Here is a 27,492-nt window from a genome sequence, read left to right as displayed (position 1 = left end):
TAGCTGCTCATAAAGCCTGAGCTATTTACTATCAGGGTCTTTACAGAAAAGTTTTTTGCTGACCCCTAATTTAGATGCTTGAAAATTTTTAGTTTTAAAATTAGATCTAAAAATCACAGCAACAGATTTTTTTTAGATGTTAAAAATGTGCCTTAGGATTAAAAGAAACACTTTAAACCTGGTCTCTGCCTGTGACTTCTCCCGGCCTGCAATCATCTTTAACAGGCTTTGAGTGTTGGCTAGTTGCTAAGATTCTTGAGCTCGCTATAGTTTCCTTCATAGTCTTTGTTTTCTTTTGTATGTAGACTAGCTTTTCCCTAAACCATGCAATTGAACTACATCATAACAAAGCAAAAACAAATCTTGTCATTAACAGTGACTCCAGAGTCATTTAATAATATAATTTACAAAAACATCAGGTAGAACAATTTAAAAGCAAAAATTTCTTTCAGTTCATTAGGGTTCTCCCACCCCAGGGAGAGAAATTACTTTTTAAAAATCCATTCAAGGGTCGGGGTGAGGGGAGCTATTTGAAATTAGAGCTGGATGAGTCAGATTTTAAAAAATACCACCCAGACCTTTTATTTAATATTAAGTAATTTAATCAAGATACACAGGACTGCACTTGACCCTTATTCACATTGATGTTTTGTCCAGACACCTGCTGATGGGAAATGGTACCAAATCACGTCTCTTCTTTGTTCTGAGAACGCCTTGTTGACATGGCTCCAGCAGAGGCAGGGTCAGGCTGGGAACTAAAGCTCTTCCTATTTTATTGCCATAATTATCCACATTGCACTGTCACTTCCTTACTGGAAACTTCATTTCAACCAATGTGTCAGTCATTATTTAACAGCTCATGATATTCCTGCTCCGCAGAATAGCACAGCAGTTGGTACCAAGTCAAGCTCCAGTCTCTGACAGTGTGATAGACTGCCTCCACAGCGTGGCTTCCCCAATGCTGGGACAATGTGCTGAGTGCCCTGGTTCGTGGTGACTGACCTGGAAGGGAAGGAACAAAGGATGTTTGAACTTCAGAACACAGAAATCCACGGAAAGCCTGTTGAACCTTGACGATATAAGGCCTCTTAAATATGAAACCTATAATCTTCCCTACCTAAGCTGCATTATCCAATGCTGTAAACCCATACAGAATCAGTATCTATCATTTCTGCTCGTGACCCAAGAGGTGTTTGGTGAGGATAAAGACGGGGAAAAGATGGGGGCACCTCTCTTAGTGTGACTGTGCTTTCTGCAGCTGCTGCTGTGGGGCGCCTGTTGAGAACTTTCTGAGACCTGCTGGGTAGAGTGGGGTAAGGGCTGGGACTGAAGCTGTACCTTTAGGCACCGACCATGTAACCATCCACCTTTCACTTGTGTACTGGTTCATACGTGCGAAATAAATCATGCCAACAACGATCAGCTGTTCTGTAAAACTGAGGCTGTATATAAGCAACGAGTCCAGCTTCCTACCTCTGTGGGATCTGGGCTTTTTCCATCTTCCATTAAAACACATTGCTGCATCACTTTATGGGAGCGGCAAAGGGTGAACTGACGATGTTCATGCTAGTTCTGCCACCAGTTTCTGGCTTTCTTGTGATCCTTCCTCTGATCCTGGATATGTGCCAAATTTGACATCATTTTCTAATGTAGTGAAACTTGATAGAACTACTGATGCAGCAGAGTTTGGGTAAGGAGCACTTTCAAGATGATTAAAAATGTGCAATAAAGATTCACATTAAGCATTAGGCAAGAACTGATTTCATAAGTGCCTTGAGGCCTGTCTCATGACCTTTAGCATTCTGTTAGTACTGGTTATTTACATAAAGAAAGAGCTAGCATGTCAAATTTCAGTTGAATTTAGTTTAATAAAAACCAATTTCCAGACAGGCTGACTGTGGTTCCAGGTAAGGTAGAATAGATGCATTTCTCCTTATTCCTCCCAAAAAGTGTAACTAAAATTTCCAAATATAATATATTTATAAAATGAAGATAAGACTCTGAAGGATAGGGAGAACAAGCTGGACTGACTAGGGACCTTGGGGGTTGAGGAACAACACAGGCGTGAGTTGCCTGGGTTTTCTTTTTGCCTCCTCAATATCCTAGGATGGATGCTGAAGAATCCAGCAGGCCAGAAATACCAATGGCCATAGACCATAAAAGTCCCATGAAAAGCCTGTTATCTCTAGCCAAAGGGCAGGGAAAGGGTCAGCCTAGAAAGAACCCAAGCACCTCAAAAAAAAAATCCCCCCTCCTGTCAGCAGAGGCCTAGTGGGAAGCCAGGGCTTCTGGACTACCACCCCCACCTGGCAATAACCAGGTGATGTACCCCTTCTTCTACCAGCACAGTGTCAGTGGAGGCCTGCTAGAATAAATAAAATTCAGAGATTCATAATATATGTTCAAATGTATGCCAAATGTTCAGGATACAATAAAAAAAATCACTTGTCAAACCAAGAACCAGGGAGATTTTGACTTGAATGAGAGAAGACACCTGACAGATGCCAACACTGAAACAACACAAATACTGAAATTATCCAAGAAGGATTTTAAGCTACCATCATAAAAATACTTCAATTAGCAGTTACACACTTGAAGCGAAAAAAAAAAATTCCTGGCAAAGAAATATAATACAAAAACGAAAGAGGAACCAAATGGAAAATTTAGAACTGTAAAATACAATAACCAAAATTTTAAAAGCTCGCTGGATGGGCCAAATTGCAGAATACAGATGACAGAGTAAAGAATTAGTGAGTCTGAAAATATAACTATAGAAATTACCCAATCTGAACAAAAGAGAGAAAGTAGAGTGAAAAAAGATGAACAAGGGCATCAGGGACCTGTGGTACTACAGTAAATGATCTAGTGTTCATTTGTTTAAAAATCAGAGTTCCAGAAAGAGAGGGAAAAGCGACTGAGGCTGAAAAAGTACTTGAATAAATACGGCTAAAAATGTCCCACATTTGGCAAAAGACCTACAGATTCAAGAGGTTGGGTGAACCCCAACAAAACCCCAAAGAAATCTACACCAAGATACAGCATAATCAAATTTCGGGAAAGTAAGGACAAAGAAAAAATCTTGAAAGCAACTAGAGAGAAATGATGCATTACTTATGGAAACAATGATTTGAATGTCAGTGGATTTCATATCTGAAACCATGGAGGCCAGAAGGAAGTGGCATGACATTTTTCAAGAGCTGAAAGAAAACTGTCAACTCAGACTTCTATATTCCATGATAATATCCTTCAGGAATGAATGTGAAATAAAGATATTCTTAGATGAAGGAAACTAAGAGAATTTATTGCCAATAGAACTGCTGTAAAAGAACTGCTAAAGGAAGTTCTTCCAGCAGAAAGGAAAGGATAAAAGAAGGAAACTTGAAACATCATGAATGAAGAAAGAACAGAAAGGATAAAATACAAGTAAATTTAATAGACTATTCTCTTGAGTTTAAAAAATTATGTTTGACAGTTGAGGCAAAAATTATAACATTGTATGATGTAGTTCTCAATATACAGAGAGAAAATATTATAAGAGAATCATAAAGGGCACAGGATAATGGAACCTAAATGGACATAAAGTTTCTACACTTCACTTGAGGTGGTAGTAAAACGTTGAGACCAGTAGGTTGTGATTAGTTACATATGTGTAACCTAAAGAAGCCACTTTTTTGTGCAGCAAAAAAAACCATAAACAAAACGAAAAGACAACCAACAGAATGGGAGAAAATATTTGCTAATGATGCAACCAACAAGGGATTAATTTCCAAAATATACAAACAGCTCATACAGCTCAATATCAAAAAAAACACAACCCAATCAAAAAAGGGGCTGAAGATCTAAATAGACATTTCTCCAAAGAAGACATACAGTGGCCAACAGGCACATGAAAAAATGTTCAACATTGCTAATTATTAGAGAAATGCAAATCAAAACTACAATGAGGTATCACCTCACTCTGGTCAGAATGGCCATCATCAAAAAGTCTACAAATAATAAATGCTGGAGAGGGTGTGGAGGAAAAGGAACCCTCCTACCCTGTTGGTAGGAATGTAAATTGGTACAGCCACTACGTGGAACAGTAGGGAGGTTCCTTTAAAAACTAAAAATAGAACTACCATAAGACACAGCAATTCCACTACTGGGCATATACCCAGAGAAAACCATAATTCAAAAAGACACATGCACCCCAATGTTCATTGTAGCACTATTTACAATAGCCAGGACATGGAAGCAACCTAAATGTCCATCGACAGAGGAATGCATAAAGAAGATGTGGTACATATATACAATGGAATATTACTCAGCCATAAAAAGGAATGAAATTGGGCCATTTCTAGAGACATGGATGGACCTAGAGACAGTCATACAGAGTGAAGTAAGTCAGAAAGAGAAAGACAAATATTGTATATTAACACATATGTGCAATCTAGAAAAATGGTATAGAAGATCTTATATGCAAAGCAGAAATAGAGACACAGATGTAGAGAACAAACGCATGGACAGCAAGGGCGGAAAGGGGGGATAGGATGAATTGGGAGATTGGGATTGACATATATACACTACTGATACTATGTATAAAATAGGTAACTAATTAGAACCTACTGTATAGTTCAGGAAACTCTACGCAATGCTCTGTGGTGACCTAAATGGGAAGGAAATCCAAAAAAAGAGGGGATATATGTATACGTATAGCTGATTTACTTTGAGGTACAGTAGAAACTAACACAACATTGTAAAGCAACTATACTCCAATAAAAATTAATTTAAAAAATAGTGTTACATTAAATGAATTAGCTGTTAAAAAAAACAAGTCTACAAATAATAAATGCTGGAGAGGGTGTGGAGAAAAAGAACCCTCCTACCCTGTTGGTGGGAATGTAAATTGGTACAGCCACTATGGAGAACAGTATGGAGGTTCCTTAGAAAACTAAAAATAGAGTTACCATATGATCCTGCAATCCCACTCCTGGGCATATATCTGGAGAAAATTATAATTCAAAAAGATTCATGCACCCCAATGTTTACTGAAGCACTATTTACAATAGCCAAGACATAGAAGCAACCTAAATGTCCATCAACAGATGAATGGATAAAGAAGATGTGGTATATATATATATACATATATATATATATGTATATATATATATATATATATATATATATATACACATACATACATGCAATATTGCTCAGCCATAAAAAAGAATGAACTTATGCCATTTGCAGAAACATGGATGGACATAGAGATTATCATACTAAGTGAAGTAAACCAGACAGAGAAAGACAATTATCATATGATATCACTTATATGTGGAATCTAAAAAAAAAAAAATACAAATGAACTTTTTTACAAAACAGAAATAGACCCACAGACATAGAAAACAAACTTACGGTTACCAAAGGGGAAAGGGGTTGGGGAGGACTAAATTAGGAGGTTGGGATTAACATACATATATATATATATGTATCTGAATCACTGTGCTGTACACCTGAAACTAACACAATGTTGTAAATCAACTATATTTCAATAAGAAAAGAAGCCAGTAAAACAAGCATACAAAGATATATACTTAAAAACACTGCAAATAAATAAAAATAAAATTCTAATAAACATTCAAGTAATGCATAGGAAGGCACAAAAAGGGAAATAGGAACAAAAAATAGAGGGAGAAACTGAAATCAAGTTTTTAAAATGGCAAACTTAAGCCCTATAATATCAATAATTAAATATAAATGGTCAAAAAACACAAATACAGTACACAAAAAAGACCAGCAGAATGGTTTTGAAAACATGACCCATCTATATGCTCATATAAAACATATAAAATTCATTTCAGATATGATATAGGTAGGTTGAAAGTAAAAGGATGAAAAAGATAACCATACAAATATTAATCAAAAGAAAGCAAGAGTGGTTATATTAATATCAGATAAAATAGACTTTGGAGCAAAGAAAATTACCAGGGACAATGAAGGACAGTACATAATAGTAAAATGTTCAACCCACCAAGAAGACAATAGCAATCCTAAATGTGTATGTGTATAGCAAACAACAGAACTTAAAATTCCTTTAAGCAAAAACTAAAAGAATAGAAAGGAGAAATAGACATGTCCACATTTAGTTAGAAACTTCAATACCTCTTTCTCAAAAGTTGATAGAATTACTAGACAGAAAATCAACGATAGAGAACTAAACAACACCATCAACCAAACGTTTGAACTGACATTTATACACCATTCCACCTAATAACAGTAGAAACACATTCTTTTTAAGCATGCGTGGAACATTCCCAACATAAACCATATCCTGGTTCATAAAACAAACCTGAACAAATTTAAAGGAATTGAAATAATAATACAGAATGCATTCTCTAACCCTGATAGAATCAAACTAGAAATCTATAACAAAAAGATAGGAGGAAATTCTCCAGCCTCTTGGAAATTAAAGAACATACTTCTAAATAATCCATGGGAAGTTAGACAACAACAATATATTAAATGAAAATGAAAATGCAACACACCAAAATTTGTGACACACAGCCAAAGGAGTACTGAGAGGGAAATTTATAGTATTAGATGCTTACATTAGAAAAGAGGAATGGTCTCAAATCAGTAATCTAAGCACCTACCTCAAGAAACTGACAAAATTTAGCAAATTGACAAAATTTAACACCCATTCATGATAAAAATTCTCAGCAAACTAGGGATAGAGGACAACTTCCTCAATTTAAAAAATCTACATAAACCAGATGAATGGATAAAGATGTGGCACATATATACAATGGAATATTACTCAGCCATAAAAAGAAATGAAATTTGAGTTATTTGTAGTGAGGTGGATGGACCTAGAGTCTGTACAGAGTGAAGTAAGTCAGAAAGAGAAAAACAAAATACTGTATGCTAACACGTACATATGGAATCTAAAAAGAAAAAAAAATGGTTCTGAAGAACCCAGGGGCAGGACAGGAATAAAGACACAGACGTAGAGAATGGACTTGAGGACACAGGGAGGGGGAAGGGTAAGCTGGGACGAAGTGAGAGAGTGGCATGGACTTATATATACTACCAAATGTAAAATAGATAGCTAGTGGGAAGCAGTCGCATAGCACAGGGAGATCAGCTGGGTGCTTTGTGACCACTTAGAGGGGTGGGATAGGGAGGGTGGGAGGGAGACGCAAGAGGAAGGAGATATGGGGATATATGTATATGTATATGTATATGTATATGTATAGCTGATTCACTTTGTTATATAGCAGAAACTAACACACCATTGTAAAGCAATTATACTCCAATAAAGATGTTAAAAAAAAATCTACGTAAACCAACATCTAACCTCATTATTTATGGTGAAAGACTGAATACTTCCCCCTTAAGATCAGGAAGAACACAAAGGTGTCTGCATTTACCATTCTTATTCAACACAGTGCTAGAAGTTCTAGCCAACGAAATAAGGCAAGAAAAAGAAAAGCCATATTGATTGGAAAGAAAGAAAGAAAACAGTCCTTATTTGTGATTATATGATTATGTACATAGAAAATCCCAAGGAATACAAAACAAACTCCTAGAACTAATAAGTGAATTCAGCAGATTTGCAGGCTACAAGATCAATATTAAAAAATCAACTATATATACTAGAAATGAACATCTTGAAACCAAATTTAAAAACTCATGCTATTTATAATTGCTCAAAGTAAATACTTAGGTATAAATCTAACAAAACAATAAAGGACCTGTATGCCAAAAACTACAAAACACCAATAAAAGAAATCAAACAGTCTAAATCAATAGAGAGATATAACTATGTTCATGGATTGGAAGACTCAAGTAAAGATGTCATTTTTCCCCAAATTGATTTATAGTTTTAACAATATTCCTACCAAATTCTATCAATGCCTTTTATACATACAGAGAAGCTTATTCTAAAATTTATGTGGAAAGGCAAAAAAACTAGAATAGCTAAAACCTTTCTGGAAAAGAATAAAGTAGGAATAGTCACTCTATTCAATATTAAGCTACATCTAACGACATTAATCACAACAGTGTGATACTGGTGAGGGACAGGCAGTTCTTAGACATGACATCAAATGCACAACCTACAAAAGAAAAAATGATAAATTGGATTTCATCAAAATTTTAAAACTTCTGCTCTGCAAAAGATCTTGTTAAGAGGATGAAAAGACAAGATACAGTCTGAGAGAAAATATCTGCAACCACATGTCTGACAAAGGGCTTTTATCTAGAATATACCAATCACTCTCAAAATTCAAGAGTAAAAAACAATCCAGTTAGTAAATGGGCAAAACACCTGAACCAACATTTCACCAAAGAGGAGATATGGATGGCAAATAAGCACACAAAAAGATGTTCAACATCACTAGCCACTAGGAAAATGCAAATGAAGACTACAATAACATACCACTTCATACCTATTAGAACAGCTAAGATACAACATAGCAACAATACCAAATGCTGGCAAGGCTGCACCGAAATTTCTCTCCCATACATTGCTGGTGGGAATGTAAAATGGTACAGCCACCCTGAAAAACAGTTTGGTAGTTTCTTATAAAACTAAACATACATATACCACACAAACCAGCAATTCCACTCCTGGGCATTCATCTCAGAGGAATGAAACTTTACATCCACACAAAAACCTATACCCAAATATTCATTGCAGCTTTATTTGTAATAGTCCAAAACTGGAAACAGTCCAAATGCCCTTCTAATGGGTTAATGGTTAAACAAATTGTGGTACATCCATACCATGGAAAACTACTCAGCAATGAAAAGGAATGAATTATTGATACATGCAACAACCTGGATGGATATCCAGAGAATTACGCTCAATGAAAACAGACAATCTCAAAAGGTTATATATTGTATGATTCCATTTGTATAACAATCTTGAAATAACACAGTTACAGAGATGGGGTACAGATTAGTGTTTGCCAGGGAAAGGGGCGGGATGAGGTAGTAGGGTATGTGACTATAAAGGGATAGCACAAGAGAGTTTCTTTTTGCTGATGGAACAGTTCTGTATCTTGATTGTGGTGATGTTTACATATATGTGATAAAATCACACAGATCTATGCACACACATACACACAAAATGAGTGCACGTAAAAACTGTTAAATACTGAATAAGGCCTGTAGATTGTACCAATGTCAATTTCATGGTGTTGATATTGATCTATGTGTAAGATGTGTAACACGTTACCTTTGGGAAAAGCTGGGTGAAGGGTACACTGGACCTCTCTGTACTATTTTTGCAACCTCCCATGAGTCTATAGTTATTTCAAAATAAAAAGTTTTCCTCTGTCACTCTTTCTTTGTACAATGCATTCAGCTCTCCATTTGGGTCATTTTAAAGACTTGAGAACAACTTGGCAGTAACTCAGGGTGGCTTTCTGTCAATAACTAACCAAGTGCTAAATGTTGCCTGATCATATCCCATGTCCTGACAGATGTTTATGGAGATACTATCAGCCCAACCTCTGGACCCATAAGCACCCTTTAAGTCCTTTTATTAAAAACCTTCTTTAAAAAAAATTTTAAAATCGACCTGAAAAGCTGCTTTTCATAAGTCCACATTTTTTTTTTTATCAAATCACCCAGCAGTACAAGGTGGGAGGAGAGGAGAAACAGGTGCCCTCAAAGATCTATTACTGCCTCTGGGGTATTTGAAGAACAATTCTGAAGTCCTGCTAAGCCAGGCTGGGCCCAGGCAGCAACCCCACAAGGCCCTTTCTTCACATCAGAAATGGATTCCCGTTCTTCTGGTTTGGTCTCAGTTCCTGAATGTCACCGCACCAGGGCAGGGATGCTCAAATACCTTCCAGTTTTGACTTCACCTCCAAGTAGACCCTACAAAAACTGTCAGTTAATTTCCTCCCATTTTTAATTACTTTTGGTTGTGTTTAAAATATTAACATGTCCATGAATTCTTAGTGTGATGATCCCCCAAATTCTCAAGCTCCTTAGATATAGGATTAAGAATTTAATTAACTCCAGACCCCACTCTTCTTAATACTATGGGGCCTGATTCGTTTGGAGCAATGAAGTATTCAAGTTTGCGTGCATAGTTTAAAACTGAATGCTCAGGTTATCAGCCAGCTACAGTTACCAAGTAGCCAGCTTTGCCCTTTTTACAACTGCTAGATGTTTAACAATGTAGAAGTAAATTTTAAGCTACTAAACTTCTTGGTTAAAATGATTTCCGCTTGTCCAGCGTCTGGGGAGAATGTTTACTACTGCCTGAACCACCTGAAATGGTGTAGACCCTTCTGGTCATTCCGAAGTCAAAACTATTTAAAGACCTATCCTGTATGATAATAGAGAATAGATAATTTTAAAAACTGTCTTGGTGCAATTAATTTCCAGAATTACAGAGATTTCTGTATATTGTTTTGTGAAGCCTGTATAAAAGTTTTTTTTTTAATATGTGGCATTGAAGTGTGAAGTCATTCCTTAATGGCTTAATTAATACTCAAATTAATTCACAAATTCACTTGCACTTTTAAAAAATGGATTGTTTACTTAAAGATTCAAAGTCATACTCCCATGAGTTGGGTGTATTTTATCTCCTTTGCTACAGTTCCCCTGAGTACTTAAATGACCAGCCGGGCCCTAACTGCAGCTGGTTGACCTACTAATAGCCTCTCTGCCATCAAAGGGAAACGTCATTCCAGGCTGTGATTGCCTGCAGTTGGCTTGGCTGAGGCTCCCCGGGCGGAATAACCCAGGAAGACACACTCTTAGCATTTTAATCAAACTTTTTTCAACGTCTGAAGCTGGGATGGGGGAGGAGGAAGAATCAACTTCCTGCCGGCTTTCAAGGTTGAGAACAGAAGATTCGGCCAAATGAACTTGCCTCTTTCAGTGGCCTTCCTGGCCCATTTCAAGTCAGATACCGATCCCTGGGCGTCCCCGGTGGCTCTGCGAACCGGCATGGGCACCTCCCTCCCCTCCTTGAATTGCACTTGTAGATTTCTACTAGCCCCTCTTTCCTTCCAGTTTTCTTGGTTTCACCTGTCCCTGCCCACACACTTGTGCCAGGTGAGGCGCCCCAGGTTCCCCACCAGAAGCCACTTCACAGATGCTAAAAGTTGGTGCAGGGACCTGGCACTCTGGCTGCGGGAGCTGAGGTTTCCGGGTATTCAGCGGGTCCTGTTATCACGGGGGAATTACTTTCCAGCCTATTGTAACAGCCTTCCTCCCGGACCCGCTGCAGAACAAATGGGCCGAGGACAGGCATTAGCCTCCTTTTCAAGGGCGATGTGTTTTGGTGGGGGGGGGGGGGTCATCTCCCAATATCCTACTCTGGAACTGCCCCCTGTGAGTGATGTTATCATCTAAGTTTATGTTAACCTTGGTTAAGCTTTCTTCACCTTCCTGTTTTCACCTCAAATTAGTGAAATGCAGTGCCAAGGAAAACGGAAATAACTGACAAAGTTTGTGACAATGGAGCCATTAAGTTGTCTTTTTTTTTTTTTAAGGAAGCTGCCTAGGGATAATGTTAAAATAATACTTGAAATACCAGAAATGTCAAAGTGCAAGCGTTCCCTCCCTGTGACTCTAAAGCAAAATGGAACAGGAAACATGGAGTTTGCTAATACAACCACACCCCCCAAATAGCCTAGAAATGTACTTGAAGCAGCATACATGTTATAAATCGTTTCCAGACTTTCAATCTGAAAAATTAAGTAGCAGTGGCAGGGGGCACCAGTATCTTTGCATTAGTCAATACTAGTTTCAGTCCTATTTAATACATGAAACAACTCTCCCTTTAGGTGAAAACAGAGACTGAGTTTAAAAGAAAAATAAGGGACTTCCCTGGCCGTCCAGTGGTTAAGACTTCGCCTTCCAATGCAGGGGGTGTGGGTTCGATCCCTGGTCCGGGAGCTAAGATCCCACATGCCTTGCCACTCAAAAACGAAAACATAAAACAGAAGCAATACTGTCACAAATTCAATAAAGACTTTAAAAATGGTCCACATTCAAAGTAATCTTTTAAAAAAAACCCACTAACAAAACTCTTGCCTGGGGAGTAAAGGGAGAAACTCGGGGAAAAGCCACTTGCCTGACCCTGGGCAGCCCATGTCTAGAGTTGAACTGCATCCCCATCCCTCCCTGCCCCCAGTGGGAGAAGAGGACTCACTTCTCTGCTCCGGAATTCAGAATAAAACCTCATTCCATGGGACTCATTAGTCAAGACCCAGAGTCAGCCAGTGTAAAAACGGAATGGCCATTACATTTCCCCAATAGAAGAGAATAAAATAATAACACGTTTCCAATTTTATCATACCCAGCCCCAGCTAAAAATTTCCTAAATTTTTGAGCTCACTTCAGAACCAAAGGAATGCGCTCCAAACCAGTGTTAATAAAACTTGGAAAGACGTGAGTTTGGCTAGTTGACTTTTGTTTTTTCCTTTCATTGAGCTGCTCCAAGATACAATTTTAATTGGTGTACCTACTTGCTTTTGTGAGAAAAGTCGTTCCCAACTCAAATAAAGGAACGGAATCAGTATTTTGTAATATATATTTGACCGCCCACTTGCAGATGTTTGCCATCTACCAAGTAGGGTTGGCAGGGGTTAGTGAGGGCACAGGGTTGGGAAGCTTGGACCTACCCTTCAGGCAGCCCTTTGGCCTCTACAGGGGGCCAAATGGAGTGGGGGGCACTAGGGCCACTCCCGATCAGCTTCAGGATTCACAGGTTAGGATGGCTAGTCAGGGTACAGAGTTTGTGTGTCACCCCAAGTCTAGCCCATCACTTCTGGTTCTCTCTCCCTGCGGAGCGAGGCACTGTGTCTGTGCCACCCTTTCCTAGCGCTGTGCACAGTCTGGCAGGGATGAAATGGCCCCATGGCCAAGAGCAGGTTCACGTTCTCACAGGACACTGGCGAGCCGTACACCAGTCTTCTCCTGGGCCTGTAGGATTGCCAGAGATTGCCATACTTAGGAGCAGGACATGGATTTTTCCTGAGCTCAGAATGATTTCTCCTTCCTTTTGACTGCTGAGAAATAAAAATGAATCTAAAAGGCATTCGATAATGCTGGGAGTTTTGTTGGTCTTCGGTAGGGCTGTGTGTTTATTTTTAGCCAACCCTCTCCTTTTTGTAAAATAGTCCCCTTGGCAATTCCCAGCTGGGGGGATGGGGTGGGGGAGGGGAGTGCACAGAAAGACAACAAAGTTTAACTTTGTTGTTGTTTGCAGAACCTGAAAAATGTATTGTTTTCCCTTCTCACATCCCTGTTGGCGATATCCTTTATTACAGGAAGAGACAGCATCTATTTTATTGCTTCTAAAATCTGTATATTTAACATACGCCAGCTCTAGGCTGTTTGAAAGGAAGTTCTATTTTTAAAACATTATCTTGGTTTTAGTATTTTTGGCTTACTGTTCCCATAAGCTCTCCGAGGCAGTAATGAGTCCTTTTTGGTAATGTCTGGTCTCAGTCATGGGGAAAGTGACCCTCAAAGCCCTGGGACATTTTTTCCTTGATGTTCACTTGATCTGTATGTATGTCAGGACTGCTTCAGCCAGCCTCCAGTTGTGCTGTTCATAACTTTCCCCAGTTCATCATCTTTACAAAGGAACTCAGAGTCTCGAGTCCCCACCCGCTCCCCATAGCTTACAAACGCTTCTGTAATGTTCTACTTCAGCCTTTCAGTTAGGCTGGTTTCTGTTTCCAGCCTGCTGGTTACTGTGACCAAACCATCTTAATCACACAAGATTAATCTGTCCAAGCTGGCCCTCTAAGCGTTTGGATTTCAGGCCAGATTTGAGGCTTCTTGCTGGCAGGGCCCAGAGACTGCCCTGGATTCTCACAACTCTCCCTGTGCCTTCGGGGCTCCTTCTAACACCTCTGCCTGAAGGTAACACTTAAAAGAAAGGGCTTCCATTCCACGAGTGAAAAACACGAGTCTACCTCAGTGGCTATTTTTAGAATGTGACTCTACAGCCAAGCCCCCTGCTGCATCCATTTCAGGGGAGGAGAAATTTGTTCACTGCGGTCATCATTGAAGTCAAACGTGGTGGTCGTCTTCCACCACCCCTTAACCCCCCAGATTTCAAAACATTCACTGCCAGCTGCCGTTCCAATGTCTTCTCAGCATCCAGCGGACTGACGGCCTCTGGCTTGGTGCCTGTGGGCTGGAGCAGGGCTGAAGGCTTCCCATTCCCATGAAGACATCACTGAGCTCAGCAACTTTGCTCCGACTGAAACTGCTTCCTGTTCAACTCCCCAATAGTTCTCCACTTCCCTGTGTTCTTGAACTTGGGCCAGAGCTGTTTCTTAGTCCCTACTGTTCTTATTTTATACTGCACCTGAGCAGAAATGGTTCTTTCAATAGAGCAAGTTCCTCGGGTTCCATTACGAAGTGAGAGGATGAGGGGCCAGGAGACCTCACAGAGACAGAGGTTCATTTATTCGTCACCTTGTTCGACTGGACACACAAAAGCAAGGCCCGTTTAGCTTTTTTCAGTTTCAGTCTTTTCTGTGCTGCTTAGACAGAGAGCAGGCTGAGAAAAGGCATACTGAGGAATTTTAAGCCAGCTGCTTATAAATGTTTTTTAAAAGCATCACTCCCAATTATTTATATCACATTTGTATTCATGGGAAACAAATCCCTGCCCAGACTACAAAAGCCTCTTTGAAAATCCTCTGAATCCTGCCTCAACAACTGCAAATGGGCACTTCTGCCCTCCACCCCCGCCCCCCCCCAATAAAGAAGGCTCTCAGGAGTAGAGAGAAACTGTATAGAGTTCAACCTCATTTAAAATCAGCCTCAGTTCCCCACTGATAGTGTCCCGAAATAGCTGAAGTTCAAGTCACTAGGTACAATCCCCTGCAGCAGTAGCAGGAGAAGTTCAGCTTAATAAGAAGCTTGCTACAACCTGATGTCCTGTGTAAGTGTGGTTTTATAAAGGGATGACCACTTTGATTTCAAGATGTGTCCAGTCCTTCAAAAGAACCACAGAAGGGACACTTTGCAAACCCAGGTGCGTCGAAGAAGGACTAAGGAATGAATTTCATCTCGGCATCTGGTTATCACAACCTGAGTTGGGAGGCATTTATTCACCGCCTGAGATGAACTGTAGGGTCAGAGAGGGCCAGGGCGCTGGGAGAAAGGGTTTTCCACCTATCACACTAGCCATGTTGAAAAAAAAAATAGATAAAATGCTTGTTGTTGAAAGTCTAGGAAGCAGACACTCCAAGAAACAGCTGGTGGGGGCAGATGTTGGTGCAACGTTGAACAACTTAACCTCTCAAAATGTAAAAAAGCCTGTATACATTTTGCTCTATACCGTCACCCTACTACAGAAATTTTTCTTACAGACGTACTTACATGTATGCAAAAGATGCTATTAAAAATGCAGCAATGAAGTGTTGGGACTAGGAACTGGTTAAATATGTTACAATACATTCCTACAATGAAATACTAGACAGTCACTGAAAAGAAGACGATATAGGAACTTTTCGTCTTTTTAGGTTTCATTAGTTTTATCTCTGTAACCTTTAAATCATACCTCACAAATTAGATTTCGTCACAACTGGATTTAGAGAAAGCAGAGGACTCGAGTAAACTATTTTCTGAAACACTGACATAAAAAAGGGAAGGGAAGAATTACTTAGAAAAGATTCTTCACAAAAGACCATCAGAAAAATCCCTAAACAAAAGCTAAATACTTAATTATTAAGTTTAATGCTAATCGGTAAAGGATTTTAAATCAATTCGCTGGCATTAAGTTTCTTGTTTAAGTCCACAAATCTTTCTCTAAACATTACTGACCCTTTGCCAAAGGATAAATGGATGAACTGAGCAGTACCTTATGACATAGCTAGCTGTGGGAACATTCCATAAAAAATGGAAAATAATTTTGTAAGAACACAATGGCAACAGTCAGCAGCCAATATTCTCAGAGTTTCCAATTACCAAAAGCATATACAATTTTAGTCTAGAAAAGTAAGTCAATTTTATAAAATTAAGCTTTTTAGATTGAAAAGCATGCCGCTTTAGGGAAATCCCCGGTGGTCCAGTGGTTAGGACTCTGCGCTTCCACTGCAGGGGGCCCAGGTTCGATCCTCGGTGGGGGAATTAAGATCCCGCAAGCCGTGCAGCCAAAAAAAAAAAAAAAGCATCCCACTTTAACTGGCACAAAGATACTGAAAAATAGTCCCTAAAATTCTCACTAAACAATTTATAGAACGAAAAATATGCCCTTATAGTTATTAAATGTAGTCAGTACTGGGACTCTTCAAAAACAGGTGATAGGGCTTCCCTGGTGGCGCAGTGGTTAAGAATCTGCCTGCCAATGCAGGGGACACGGGTTCGAGCCCTGGTCTGGGAAGATCCCACATGACGTGGAGCAACGAAGCCCGTGCACCACAACTACTGAGTCTGCGCTCTCGAGCCCACGAGCCACAACTACTGAAGCCCGTGTGCCACAACTACTGAAGCCCGTGCGCCTAGAGCCCGTGCTCCGCAACAAGAGAAGCCACCGCAACAAGAAGCCTGCGCACCGCAACGAAGAGTAGACCCCCGCTCGCCGCAACTAGAGAAAGCCCGCGCGCAGCGACAAAGACCCAACTTAGCCAAAAATAAATAAATTTATTTATTTATTTTTTAAAAAAACAGGTGATATACATGCCCTCAGCTGCTGGCCAGGGACTGGTAGATGGGTGGCTGAGAGCGGTGAACGTGCCCCACGGCCATGTTCTCTCCACAACACAACTTCAAGTACTTATCCAAGATAGTGATTACCTCATCATTTAGAATCTGGGACTTGCGAATTCGAATTCTCTCCACCATCTTCTTCAAAGGCACGGTTTTGATAACCTCATCTTTGCCATCATGTTTCTGGACTTTAAGTAGATGATAGCAGAAATCCAGTACAACAAAGTGCCCCTCCCTGTCACCCAAGAATTGTGGGAATGTGAATTGGTGCAGCCACTATGGAAGATGGGATGGAAGTGCCTCAAAAAGTTAAACACAGAACCATCATATGATCTAGCAATCCCACTGCTGGGTATTTATCCAAAGGAAATGAAAACACTAACTCAAAAAGATATCTGTACTCCCATGGTCACTGCAGCATTAGTTACAATAGCCAAGATATGGAAATGCCCTATGTGTTCATCAGTGGATGAATGGATAAAGCAAATGTGGTATATACATGTACAAGGGACTATTATTCAGCCATAAAAAAAGAATGAAATATCACCACTTGTGACAACATGGATGGACCTTGAGGACATTATGCTAAGTGAAATAAGTCAGAAAGAGAAAGACAAATACTGTATGATGTCACTTATATGTGGAATCTAGCCCTCCGCCCCCCACCCCAAAACCCATGAACTCGCAGATGCAAAGAACAGACTGGTGGTTGCCAGAGGCACTGGGTGTGGGGTTGAAATGGGTGAAGGGGTCAAAAGGTATAAACTCCCAGTTATAAAATAAATACGTCAGGGAGATGTAATGTACAGCATGGCGGCTACAGTTAATAATGCCATGTGTGTGTGTGTGTGTGTGTGTGTGTGTGTGTGTGTGTGTGTGTGTGTGTATTATTTATTTATTTTTTTGGCCGTGCCGCATGGCTTGTGGGATCTCAGTTCCTCAACCAGGGATCAAACCCGGGCCCTCAGCAGTGAGAGCATGGAGTCCTAACCACTGGACTGCCAGGGAATTCCCATATATTTTAAAGTTATTAAGAAAGTGGATCTTAAAATTTCTCATCATAAGAAAAAAAACTACATAACTTTGTGTGGTGATGGATAGTCACTAGACTAACTGTGGAGATCTTCTGCAATATATACAAAGAGTGAACCATTACGTTGTATGCCTGAAACTAATATAATGTTATGTCAGATCTCGATTTTAAAATTTTAAGGAATTAAAAATAAAAAGATTTAAGTACAAAAAGCCTACATACTTCTGTTTGAATTTCCATGAAATATTTCTAGACATATATCACAAGAAACGTAGTGGTTACTTCTATGAAGTGAGCCTGGCAGGTATTTTATATCCTCCTAAACTGTTGAACTCTTTTTTCGCCATGTGCTTATATTATTCCTAAAAAATTTTTAACACTAGTTTCAAAATAGAGAGCACCTGATTTTAATCCTCTGGCTGTGTTATCCTTAGCAATTACCCAACTTCGCTGAGCTTGTTTCACCATCCATACGATGGGGATACTATGTACCTCATAAAGCTAAGATGAGGACTAACTCGGACAACATGCAGTAAGCTAGTAACACAGTACACAAAATAGGCACTCAATAAATGTCACACACACCCCCACTTAGTGCCAAGAAAATTTGTAAATCCTCTTAAATCAACCTAGTCTTCTTATTGGTAAGAACACTAAAGCCAAAATGGTTTAGGGACTTGCCAAGGTCAATCATGTAGTAACCAGGAAAGCCAGGCTCTGATGCCTGGGTTCCTGTACCCTAATATAAAAACTGATTTCATATGAGCCAAGGAATGACTCTGCTACTACTCTATGGCCACACCTCAGTTCGCAGGACCAGCCTCCTCCCCTGCTTCACTCGCCACATTTGATGAGCCTTGATTTTTCCTAAACACTAAATCCACCATCAACTGAGGGGGTCCTGCCTGGGAAGGCAGCCCCAAGGGGGAGCTCCAAGAATGTCTTGGTCAAAGGCAGCACTAACCTCACAAGGGGGCAATAAGAATTTGGATGTGGGTGTGTTTTTAAAAATTGCTCGCACCTTACTGCATCCCTGCCACTCAAATACCTGTCTATATGTACACACACACACACACACACACACACACACACACACCATCCTAACTTCTAGCCCTCTGGCTTGAACACAATACCTACATTGATTTACAATTAGGAATTTTTTTTTAACATCTTTATTCGAGTATAATTGCTTTACAATGGTGTGTTAGTTTCTGCTTTATAACAAAGTGAATCAACTATACATATACATACATCCCCATATCTCCTCCCTCTTGCGTCTCCCTCCCTCCCACCCTCCCTATCCCACCCCTCTAGGTGGTCACAAAGCACCGAGCTGATCTCCCTGTGCTATGCGGCTGCTTCCCACTAGCTATCTATTTTACATTTGGTAGTGTGTATATGTCCATGCCACTCTCTCACTTCGTCCCAGCTTACCCTTCCCCCTCCCCGTGTCCTCAAGTCCATTCTCTACAACTGTGTCTTTATTCCTGTCTTGCCCCTAGGTTCTTCAGAACCATTTTTTTAGATTCCATATATATGTGTTAGCATACGGTATTTGTTTTTCCCTTTCTGACTTACTTCACTCTGTATGAGTCCCTACGTCCATCCACCTCGCTACAAATAACACAATTTCGTTTCTTTATATGGCTGAGTAATATTCCATTGTATATATGTGCCACATCTTCTTTATCCATTCATCTGTTGATGGACACTTAGGTTGCTTCCATGTGCTGACTATTGTAAATACAGCTGCAATGAACATTGTGGTCCATGACTCTTTTTGAATTATGGTTTTCTCAGGGTATATGCCCAGTAGTGGGATTGCTGGGTCGTATGGTAGTTCTATTTTTAGTTTTTTAAGGAACCTCCATACTGTTCTCCATAGTGGCTGTATCAATTTACATTCCCACCAAAAGTGCAAAAGGGTTCCCTTTTCTCCACACCCTCTCCAGCATTTATTGTTTGTAGATTTTTTGATGATGGCCATTCTGACTGGTGTGAGATGATACCTCATTGTAGTTTTGATTTGCGTTTCTCTAATGATTAGTGATGTTGAGCATCCTTTCATGTGTTTGTTGGCAATCTGTATATCTTCTTTGGAGAAATGTCTATTTAGGTCTTCTGCCCATTTTTGGATTGGGTTGTTTGTTTTTTTGATATTGAGCTGCATAAGCTGCTTGTAAATTTTGAAGATTAATCCTTTGTCAGTTGCTTCATTTGCAAATATTTTCTCCCATTCTGAGGGTTGTCTTTTCGTCTTGTTTATGGTTTCCTTTGCTGTGCAAAAGCTTTGAAGTTTCATTAGGTCCAATTTGTTTATTTTTGTTTTTATTTCCATTTCTCTAGGAGGTGGGTCAAAAAGGATCTTGCTGTGATTTATGTCATAGAGTGTTCTGCTTACATTTTCCTCTAAGAGTTTTATAGTGTCTGGCCTTACATTTAGGTCTTTAATCCATTTTGAGTTTATTTTTGTGCATGGTGTTAGGGAGTGTTCTAGTTTCATTCTTTTACTACAATTAGGAATTTGAACAAATTTTGTTGAATGAGAAATTCTAGGTAGGAACAATGTTTAACAAATGCCTGTTCTTTAGCAGTACCGACTGCTGTTTAAGCAAGAGATTTCCCTTTCAGTAATTTTTATACATAAGCCATTTGGCTTTACTAAAATGGAATGACTTTCAAAATGCTTTGTTAGGGATTTGGTGATGGCTGCTCATTTCTTTTTGTTTGGATGATTTCCTTAGAAAGAACGCTTTCTGATTGTTGGGGTTTCGGTTACAGTGTGCTTACCTCCTTTCCTAATTTCATTCAAAGGGTCCATCTATCTCGTGAAGAACAAAGACCAAGATGTCTTAAATGCCTAATGAAACGAAATCTTGGGTCCTACCAAGGGCAGAGGTCAAACGGATACATGCTGAAAAGGATAGGACAGCACATGAGTCTGTTCGGAATGGTAGTGGATAGTGCACCATGATGGATTATAGATAAGGAGATACAGACAACAAAGCATTTGAAGGAATGTGAGAGCGTGATAAATGGAGCCGTGAATAATTTAAGACGTTTCCAAGACGTTTCCATATTAACACCCTACAGCTGCTTGGTATTTCACAGCTCCAAGTTCTTTTACATAAATGACTGTGGCAGACAGTTCGCTGCTCATCAACTTTAGTCCGCATCCTCATCTTGTTCCAGTGGCAAGGGCTCAGCCCAGGGGATGAAGCATGACTGGTCCAAGTAGGTGGCTCTCAACTTTGGCTGCACTATACAATCCCCTGGGGGATTATACAGTAATTATATAACTGGATCCCACCCCAGACCAATTAAATCAGAATCTCTGAGGATGGAGTTTTTTTAATATTGACATTAAAAAAAAAAAAAAAAAGCTCCTCAGGTGAATGTAATGTTCAGCCAGGGCTGAGAACCCACTGGTCTAAGCTAATCATGACAACCCCCTTCCCTTTCACCAATTACTGGGCTACAGCAGAACACATGACCCAGTTCTAGCCAGTGAGACATAAAAGGAAGTCGAGTGGGGTAGGGGGTTCTGGGGATGGTTTTATAACCAGATTGGAGGAAAGACAGATACATGAGGGAAAACGCTACCCCTTAGTAACCACCTTCCTTCCTTTTTTTTCTTTTTTTAAAATATTTATTTATTTATTTATTTATTTTTTGGTGTGTTGGGTCTTCGTTACTGTGCGAGGGCTTTCTCTAGTTGCTGCAAGCGGGGACCACTCTTCATCGCGGTGCGCGGGCCTCTCACTGTCGCGGCCTCTCTTGTTGCGGAGCACAGGCTCCAGACGCGCAGGCTCAGTAGTTGTGGCTCACGGGCCCATTTGCTCCGTGGCATGTGGGATCTTCCCAGGCCAGGGCTCGAACCCGTGTCCCCTGCATTGGCAGGCAGATTCTCAACCACTGCGCCACCAGGGAAGCCCCCACCTTCCTTCCTTTCTGCATTTTCACAGCCCTGTGTGGTTGGGTGAGGAAGTGATGCTTCTTGCTGAGGCTACCATCTTGTGACAGTGGGAAGATAAGTTGGTGAACGAAAGCCAAGAAGATGGAAAAGACGGAAAGGGCCTGGGTCCTTGGTGACTTGGTTTGGTGCTGCGGTCCCCACCCAGCCCTGAAAAAAAGCGCACTGACTCCCTCCCTGCCAAATCCTGGCTGTCAGGTCTGGAGCATCCAGAAGTCCCTCAGGTTAATTCACGTGCAGTCCCTCTTCACTGCTGAGCCAAGGGTGCCCCAAGGGTGCTCAGGTGCCCCAAGCGAAGGACAGCCATGAGGAGGACGGCTATAGAGTCAGGGGCTCTCCCGTGTAGGTGCTGTTGGCAGCGCTCAGGGATATTTTATTGGTTTGTTCAGTGTTAGTAATAAAGCTAAGTGTCGTTCTCACCCTAGACTAGCCACTAAGCCTGGCTGCGGTGCCAAAAGGGTGCCAGGGGATGGTAAAGGGGGGGGGGCAGGTGAGGGTGTGTTATAATGGAGAGATTCTGAGCTCTGGGGTCTAATACCAGTGCTGCATGACACTCAGTTCAGCAGCCCAGCAGCCCAGCAGCCCAGGTGTGACTTTGGGCAAGGTACCTGACTTCTCTGAGTCTCTGATTTCTCATCTGTAAAACTGATAATATGTCATGATGAAAGAAATGTTCACATATGGAGGTACGGGGAAGTCATTCTGGCTTATACATGATTTAACCCGAATGTGATGCCAGCTAAAACAGCCTGTTTGTAGCCTATCAAACGTACATGGTACTTCTACTTTACTTATTAAAGAAAAGGGCGCATTGACCACAAGTAAAGAATGTCTGTGTTAAAAATAAAGATTAAATGCCTTCCTTCCTGGGATGCCAATGCTGGTACTCCTTCGATGATAAGACTCACTCTCCAGGTGCTGAGGACATACTGGCTCGCGGTGTACGTGCTGATCTGTTTTGTTTGTTTTTGGAAACCTTGAAGGAACGGATCCCTGAGTTGCTTAGTGTTCTTTGTTCTGACAAGATGTAAAACTGGTCTGAAAACCAAGCTTCTCTGGAGCAGCTGCTCACAGTCATCTGACTGTCTTCCTGTCTTCGGGGCTATAGTCTTCAGTTTGGCTCAGATAAAACTCTTTTCTATTCTTATTATAGATTGTTTATTGATTATTTTCATCGACAGTCACAGTAATGATATATCCACAATGCCTAACTCAATGCATGGCACCTGAGGATCCACCCCCTTCCCATTCCTAGAGTGGAGTGTGACAGACTTTTGAAAACTCATCAGTTGGTTGGTAACATTATCTTTCTCGGAACCAGGAATACAAGCATTTTGATAAATCCACTGGTTGGTGGTGACATGGTAAGTGCCCGATAATTCCAGCAGAAATGTGGGAGGAAGAGCTCAGTCACCAGAGTTTGAAAGAGCCTAAAGCTTGTTCCCAGATGTCCCTGCAGCCCTGCAAAGGAAGCCCCATCGGCTCTTCCAAACAGCAGCACCGATGTCTGGCCCCATAGTCACTGTCACGTGCACAGACTCTAACCTCCTATTGGATGAAGACTGTGTCCTCTAACCCTCCTCTCTATTCATTTTCTTACCTCACCCCAGTCAGTGCCAAATGTTAGTAAAAATGAAAAAAAAAAAAAAGAGTCAAAGTTTCTGGGAGATTGTCAGTTCTTAAAACCATAAAATGCTGCAGCCATTTGTCCTTGAGAGGCGTTCCCTCAGACCGGTGAAGGAGGGTTGGAGACCCATTATGTTACATCTGTAAATACAGGATTAGCAGATGAAAGGATGTTTTTGTTAAAATGTGACAAGTCACCCTGTGCCTTTTACCTTCACTCTGGAAATCAGGAAAGAGCACAGACTTCCTCAGCAATTACAGAAACTGACTAAGAAAACCACTTGATCACTAGGAGAAAAATCAGCTTCCGAAATCACTCTGAAACCCTGGCTCTATTCACAACAACAAAATCCATCTTCATTAACGTCTTCGACTTTGTCCTCAGAGCTTCATCTCAGAGGAATACTGAATTACACTATAAACTAATGAATGGAAACTTAAGTCATTTCCGCCCACCCAGCACTGCTTTTCCTCCTCTGGACTGCACAGTGCAGAGAGCTGCACTCTTCCAGCTCACACAAAGTTTGGGAAATCGCATTCCCATGCCACTAACTAGACTCCTGAGGTCAACATCACGTAGAACAAACTTCCCTCATCCCAACGAACAGGCCATAGACTGACCCAGACACTGAACACATTTTGAGATCATTTAAGCCCCATTTTGGCATCTTAGGATATCTTAGGATATATGCTTTACAGAGAAAGAAAAAAAATGGGGGGGGGGGGGCGGAAAGGGAATGTCTATTCACAAAGCTCCTTCAGCAGTCACAGCCAAAGCTGCTACTGCCAATCCAAGGTTCCATCTCTCAAGCGGATGGGGCAGAGTGAGGGAAGCCCAGCCCTGAGGTTCTGTCCGCCCTAGAGGAAGCAGACCAGGCAGCTTTTGTGACCTGATGTGAACGGAATATGGTCAAATATCCTGGGAGCGCCAGCCACTGGGGCCGGGGGTGGGAGGTGGAGGGAGCCACCCCTCGAGCCAGGGGAAATCAAAGTCCATTCCACGCCAGTATACCAGAGCCTGAGGCACACACATGTGCAAAAGCTGTTGCAAGAGAGGCCTATGACTGTATGTTTGGTAAATCCGAAAGAAAGCCTCGGAGTCTGCACGTCAGAGAGGCAGAGGCAAAGAAATATGAAACAGATTAGGGGTAGGTAGGATAAGAGTAAATAACTTTCCCCCAAATTTTGCTTTTGGTTTTCCCTGTGCCTGCAAACACTGTTGCAAAAGGTTTCCCCACAGGACCTAGTGGCATCAAGATAAAATCATAATCATGGACCTCATATGGTCCCCGAAATCCTGTACTTTTCATGTCAATTCCCAGTCTCAAGTTTCATTGTGACTTTCAAACCTTCTCTACTCTGCTCAGACCCGTGATATCCCTCTTCCCTCTCCTTCCCCCATTCCTCATTCTCCACAGACGATCCTACCTTTTACTTCATAGGGGAAACGTAGTGCGGAAACCTGCGTTCCGCCTTAGCCATAATTAACCTCTCGCTTCTCTGGGTCTTCCTCTGAGAAGGCAGGGGGCTATGCTAGAGATCCCAATGACTCTCCCAAATGCTCCCAGCTGGACTTCCCCTACCGCTCAGATCTATTTTCATCGGGTGAGATCTGAGACGGCATCCCTCCCCTCCCCCTGAAGGCTGATCCAAGCTCCCCAAGACCCTTTCCTGACCCTACCCTGCCGGGGGCCACCTTACCCGGATCCGTCCCGGGGGCGCGGGAGCGGGGCTACGTGGCGCCGTCGGCCTCCGTCTCCGGCGGGGTCTCCTCGTCCTCGGCCGGCTCGGCGTTGCCGTCTTCCCAGCTGCGAGGGTAAGCCAGCAGGCGCATGGCTGGGGCGCATGCGGTCTCCACCTGACGCACCTGCTCTCGGCTCAGGCGCTCGCGCCAGGCGTGCACGGCCTCGCGGGCATCGCGCGCCGACAGGTGGAAGGGCCGGTCCGCGCCGTAGGCCGCGCCGCGCGTCATGTTGAGCGCGAAGGCGTCGAGCGCGGCGAGCGCGCGCAACCCGGCGAAGCGCTGCAGGCGGCGCAGCTGGGCGCGCGGCTGCCGCACCAGGTCCTCGTAGCGCAGCCTCAGGTAGCGGCGCCGTAGCCAGGCTGGCGCGCCGCGCGCGAACAGCAGGTCGCGCAGCCAGGCTTCGCAGATCACCTCGAGCGCCCCGGTCAGGAAGAAGTCGGCGCGCGGGGCGGCTGGCAGTGCGCGGGACGGGCCCCCGGGTCGAGCGCCCATGCCGTGCGCCAGCAGCACGCGGTGGAAGCGGTCGCCCCTCTGGCGGGTGCGCAGCACTTGGATGCTCTCGCGCAGCAGCCCCTGCCGAGACTTGAGGCGCGAGTTGTGCACGGCCCGCGGGTCGCGGAAAAGCTGCACCACCTTCAGGTTGAGGCCGGGGTCGCGCAGCAGGGGCACCAGCACGCCCAGGTCGAGGAGGCGCACGTCCTTGATGACCACCACCGGATACTTGCGGCACTCGGCCTCCAGGGCGCGGAGAGCCACGGGTGGGCAGCTGCGCTCGCAGGCGGTGTCCTCGACGAGGCCGACCTCGGCGCGGGCCCGGGGCGCGCCGGGGCACAGCGGCGGCGAACAGATGACCTTGTTGGTCCGCCAGCGAAAGAGGGCGGCCGTGGTGAGATTGGCCGCGTCCGGGGCGCGCGCGGCGGAATCCCCCGGCGGCGCGTACAGCTGCAGCACCGAGAAGTCGCAGCGGAAGAGCGAGCGCAGCATGTCGCGCAGCGCGCCCTGCAAGCTCTCGGCGTCGCCCGGATACAGCGCCTGCCACAGATGCCACATGGGCTCGTACAAGTAGAAAACGTCCGGGTGCTGGTTAAAGAGCTCGCCCAGGAACGACGAGCCCGTGCGCCAGGTGGCGTGCACATAGATGTGCTGCTTTTCGCGAGACGCCGCCTCCCCGACGGCGCCGTTGAGGTTGCCCCGGGACCTGGGGGACCGGCCCGCGTCCTCCTCCGCGGCGGGCCGCGCCTCCGCGCCCTGCTCGCGCTCGCCCGCCGCCGCCGCCTCCAGGCTCCACACTCCCAGGCTGCGCTGCAGGCCCGGGCAGTGCCCAGCGCCCTTGTCCCCTTCGCGGCCGCCGTCCAGGACAGAGGGGACGAGCAGCAGCACCAGCGTGTACAGCACCAACAGCAGCGCGAACTTGCAGTACTCTCGGCGCCGCCGCCGCCGCCGGCCCTTCATCGTTCACGGAACCCCTCCAGAGCGGGTGGGGCGCCCTTCCTCTCCCTTTCCTCGGAAATCCCGTCCCGAGTGCGCTCCTCCGGCCTCTTGGGGCCCCTCTGCGCCGGGAGGAGCGGAGTCACCGGGGCTGTGCATCCACAAGGGAAACTCTGGAGGCGGTGGTGCTAGTGGCGAATACCCTGCCCTCTCCAGGCTCCGCGCTAGAGAGCCGCCTATTGGCCGGCTAGGCAGCGACCCGCCCCGCCTTCCACCCCGCAGCCTCTCCCCGCCTCTCTACCCGCCGGGGTTCGTCCAGGGCTCTGCCAGATCTGGGAGGGGTTGCCGCGGGGTGGGGGACGCCGGCTGGGGCGCACGGAGCCAGACCCCACCTTTCCCCAACCCCTCCGTGATGAAGTCAAGTCTTCATGAATTGAGTGCAGGCAAGGGAGGGGCTCGTGTGTACAGAATGTACCCAGTGACAGGAGGTGGACCCCACCCGGAGAACTCCACTGTCTCTCCTGTTTTATGTCCCCTGCTTGGCCATCTCTGTCGTAAGCAGACTCGCCTCCACACTATTTAGAATGGGGCCCCTGGTCAGTATCTACATCCAGCGCCCCCGTCAGCCCCGGGGTGGGTGTTACTGAGTTCTGGATGGGAGCACTTCTCCACTAGCATAAAGATGCAGATTGCATAGTGCATCGTGGTCCAGAGGAATTGGAAGCACAACTGCGTTCACGCAGAGCATTTAATTGTTAAGGTGTAGCCTTTGCGGAAATTTAAGTGTTGTCTTCCTAGGGTTTTGCCCGCTGAGGGCCATGCACGTTTTACAGACACACTGAATATCAGTTTACTCATTTGTAAAATGCGGATAAGTTTTAGTGCCTCCATACCTTCCAGCCTGAGATTTTGGGGTCCTTTGTTAGCACAGAATAACCTAGCCTATTATGACACACATGAGCAAAAGACATTTACAGAATCAAAGTGGTAGGATAGTGGAATTTC

At 43.3% G+C, this 27,492-nt stretch overlaps 1 protein-coding gene across 1 annotated transcript; it reads right to left on the bottom strand.

Annotated features, from left to right (window-relative positions):
* Positions 1–349: 349 nt before the first annotated feature.
* Positions 350–26,710, bottom strand: CHST7 (carbohydrate sulfotransferase 7). Its single transcript, XM_059910092.1, has 2 exons — positions 25,017–26,710; positions 350–1,002 (listed from the first exon to the last, which is right to left on the bottom strand). Exon 1 carries the CDS (start codon positions 26,509–26,511, stop codon positions 25,048–25,050), a length of 1,464 nt encoding a protein of 487 aa, XP_059766075.1. The 5' UTR covers positions 26,512–26,710; the 3' UTR covers positions 350–1,002; positions 25,017–25,047.
* Between the last annotated feature and the right edge of the window lie 782 nt (positions 26,711–27,492).

The sequence above is a fragment of the Balaenoptera ricei genome, chromosome X (assembly GCF_028023285.1).
Source record: "Balaenoptera ricei isolate mBalRic1 chromosome X, mBalRic1.hap2, whole genome shotgun sequence".
Lineage (NCBI taxonomy): Eukaryota > Metazoa > Chordata > Mammalia > Artiodactyla > Balaenopteridae > Balaenoptera > Balaenoptera ricei.
Note: the sequence above shows the minus strand (reverse complement) of the source record. Positions and strands in the feature narration are given on the sequence as shown.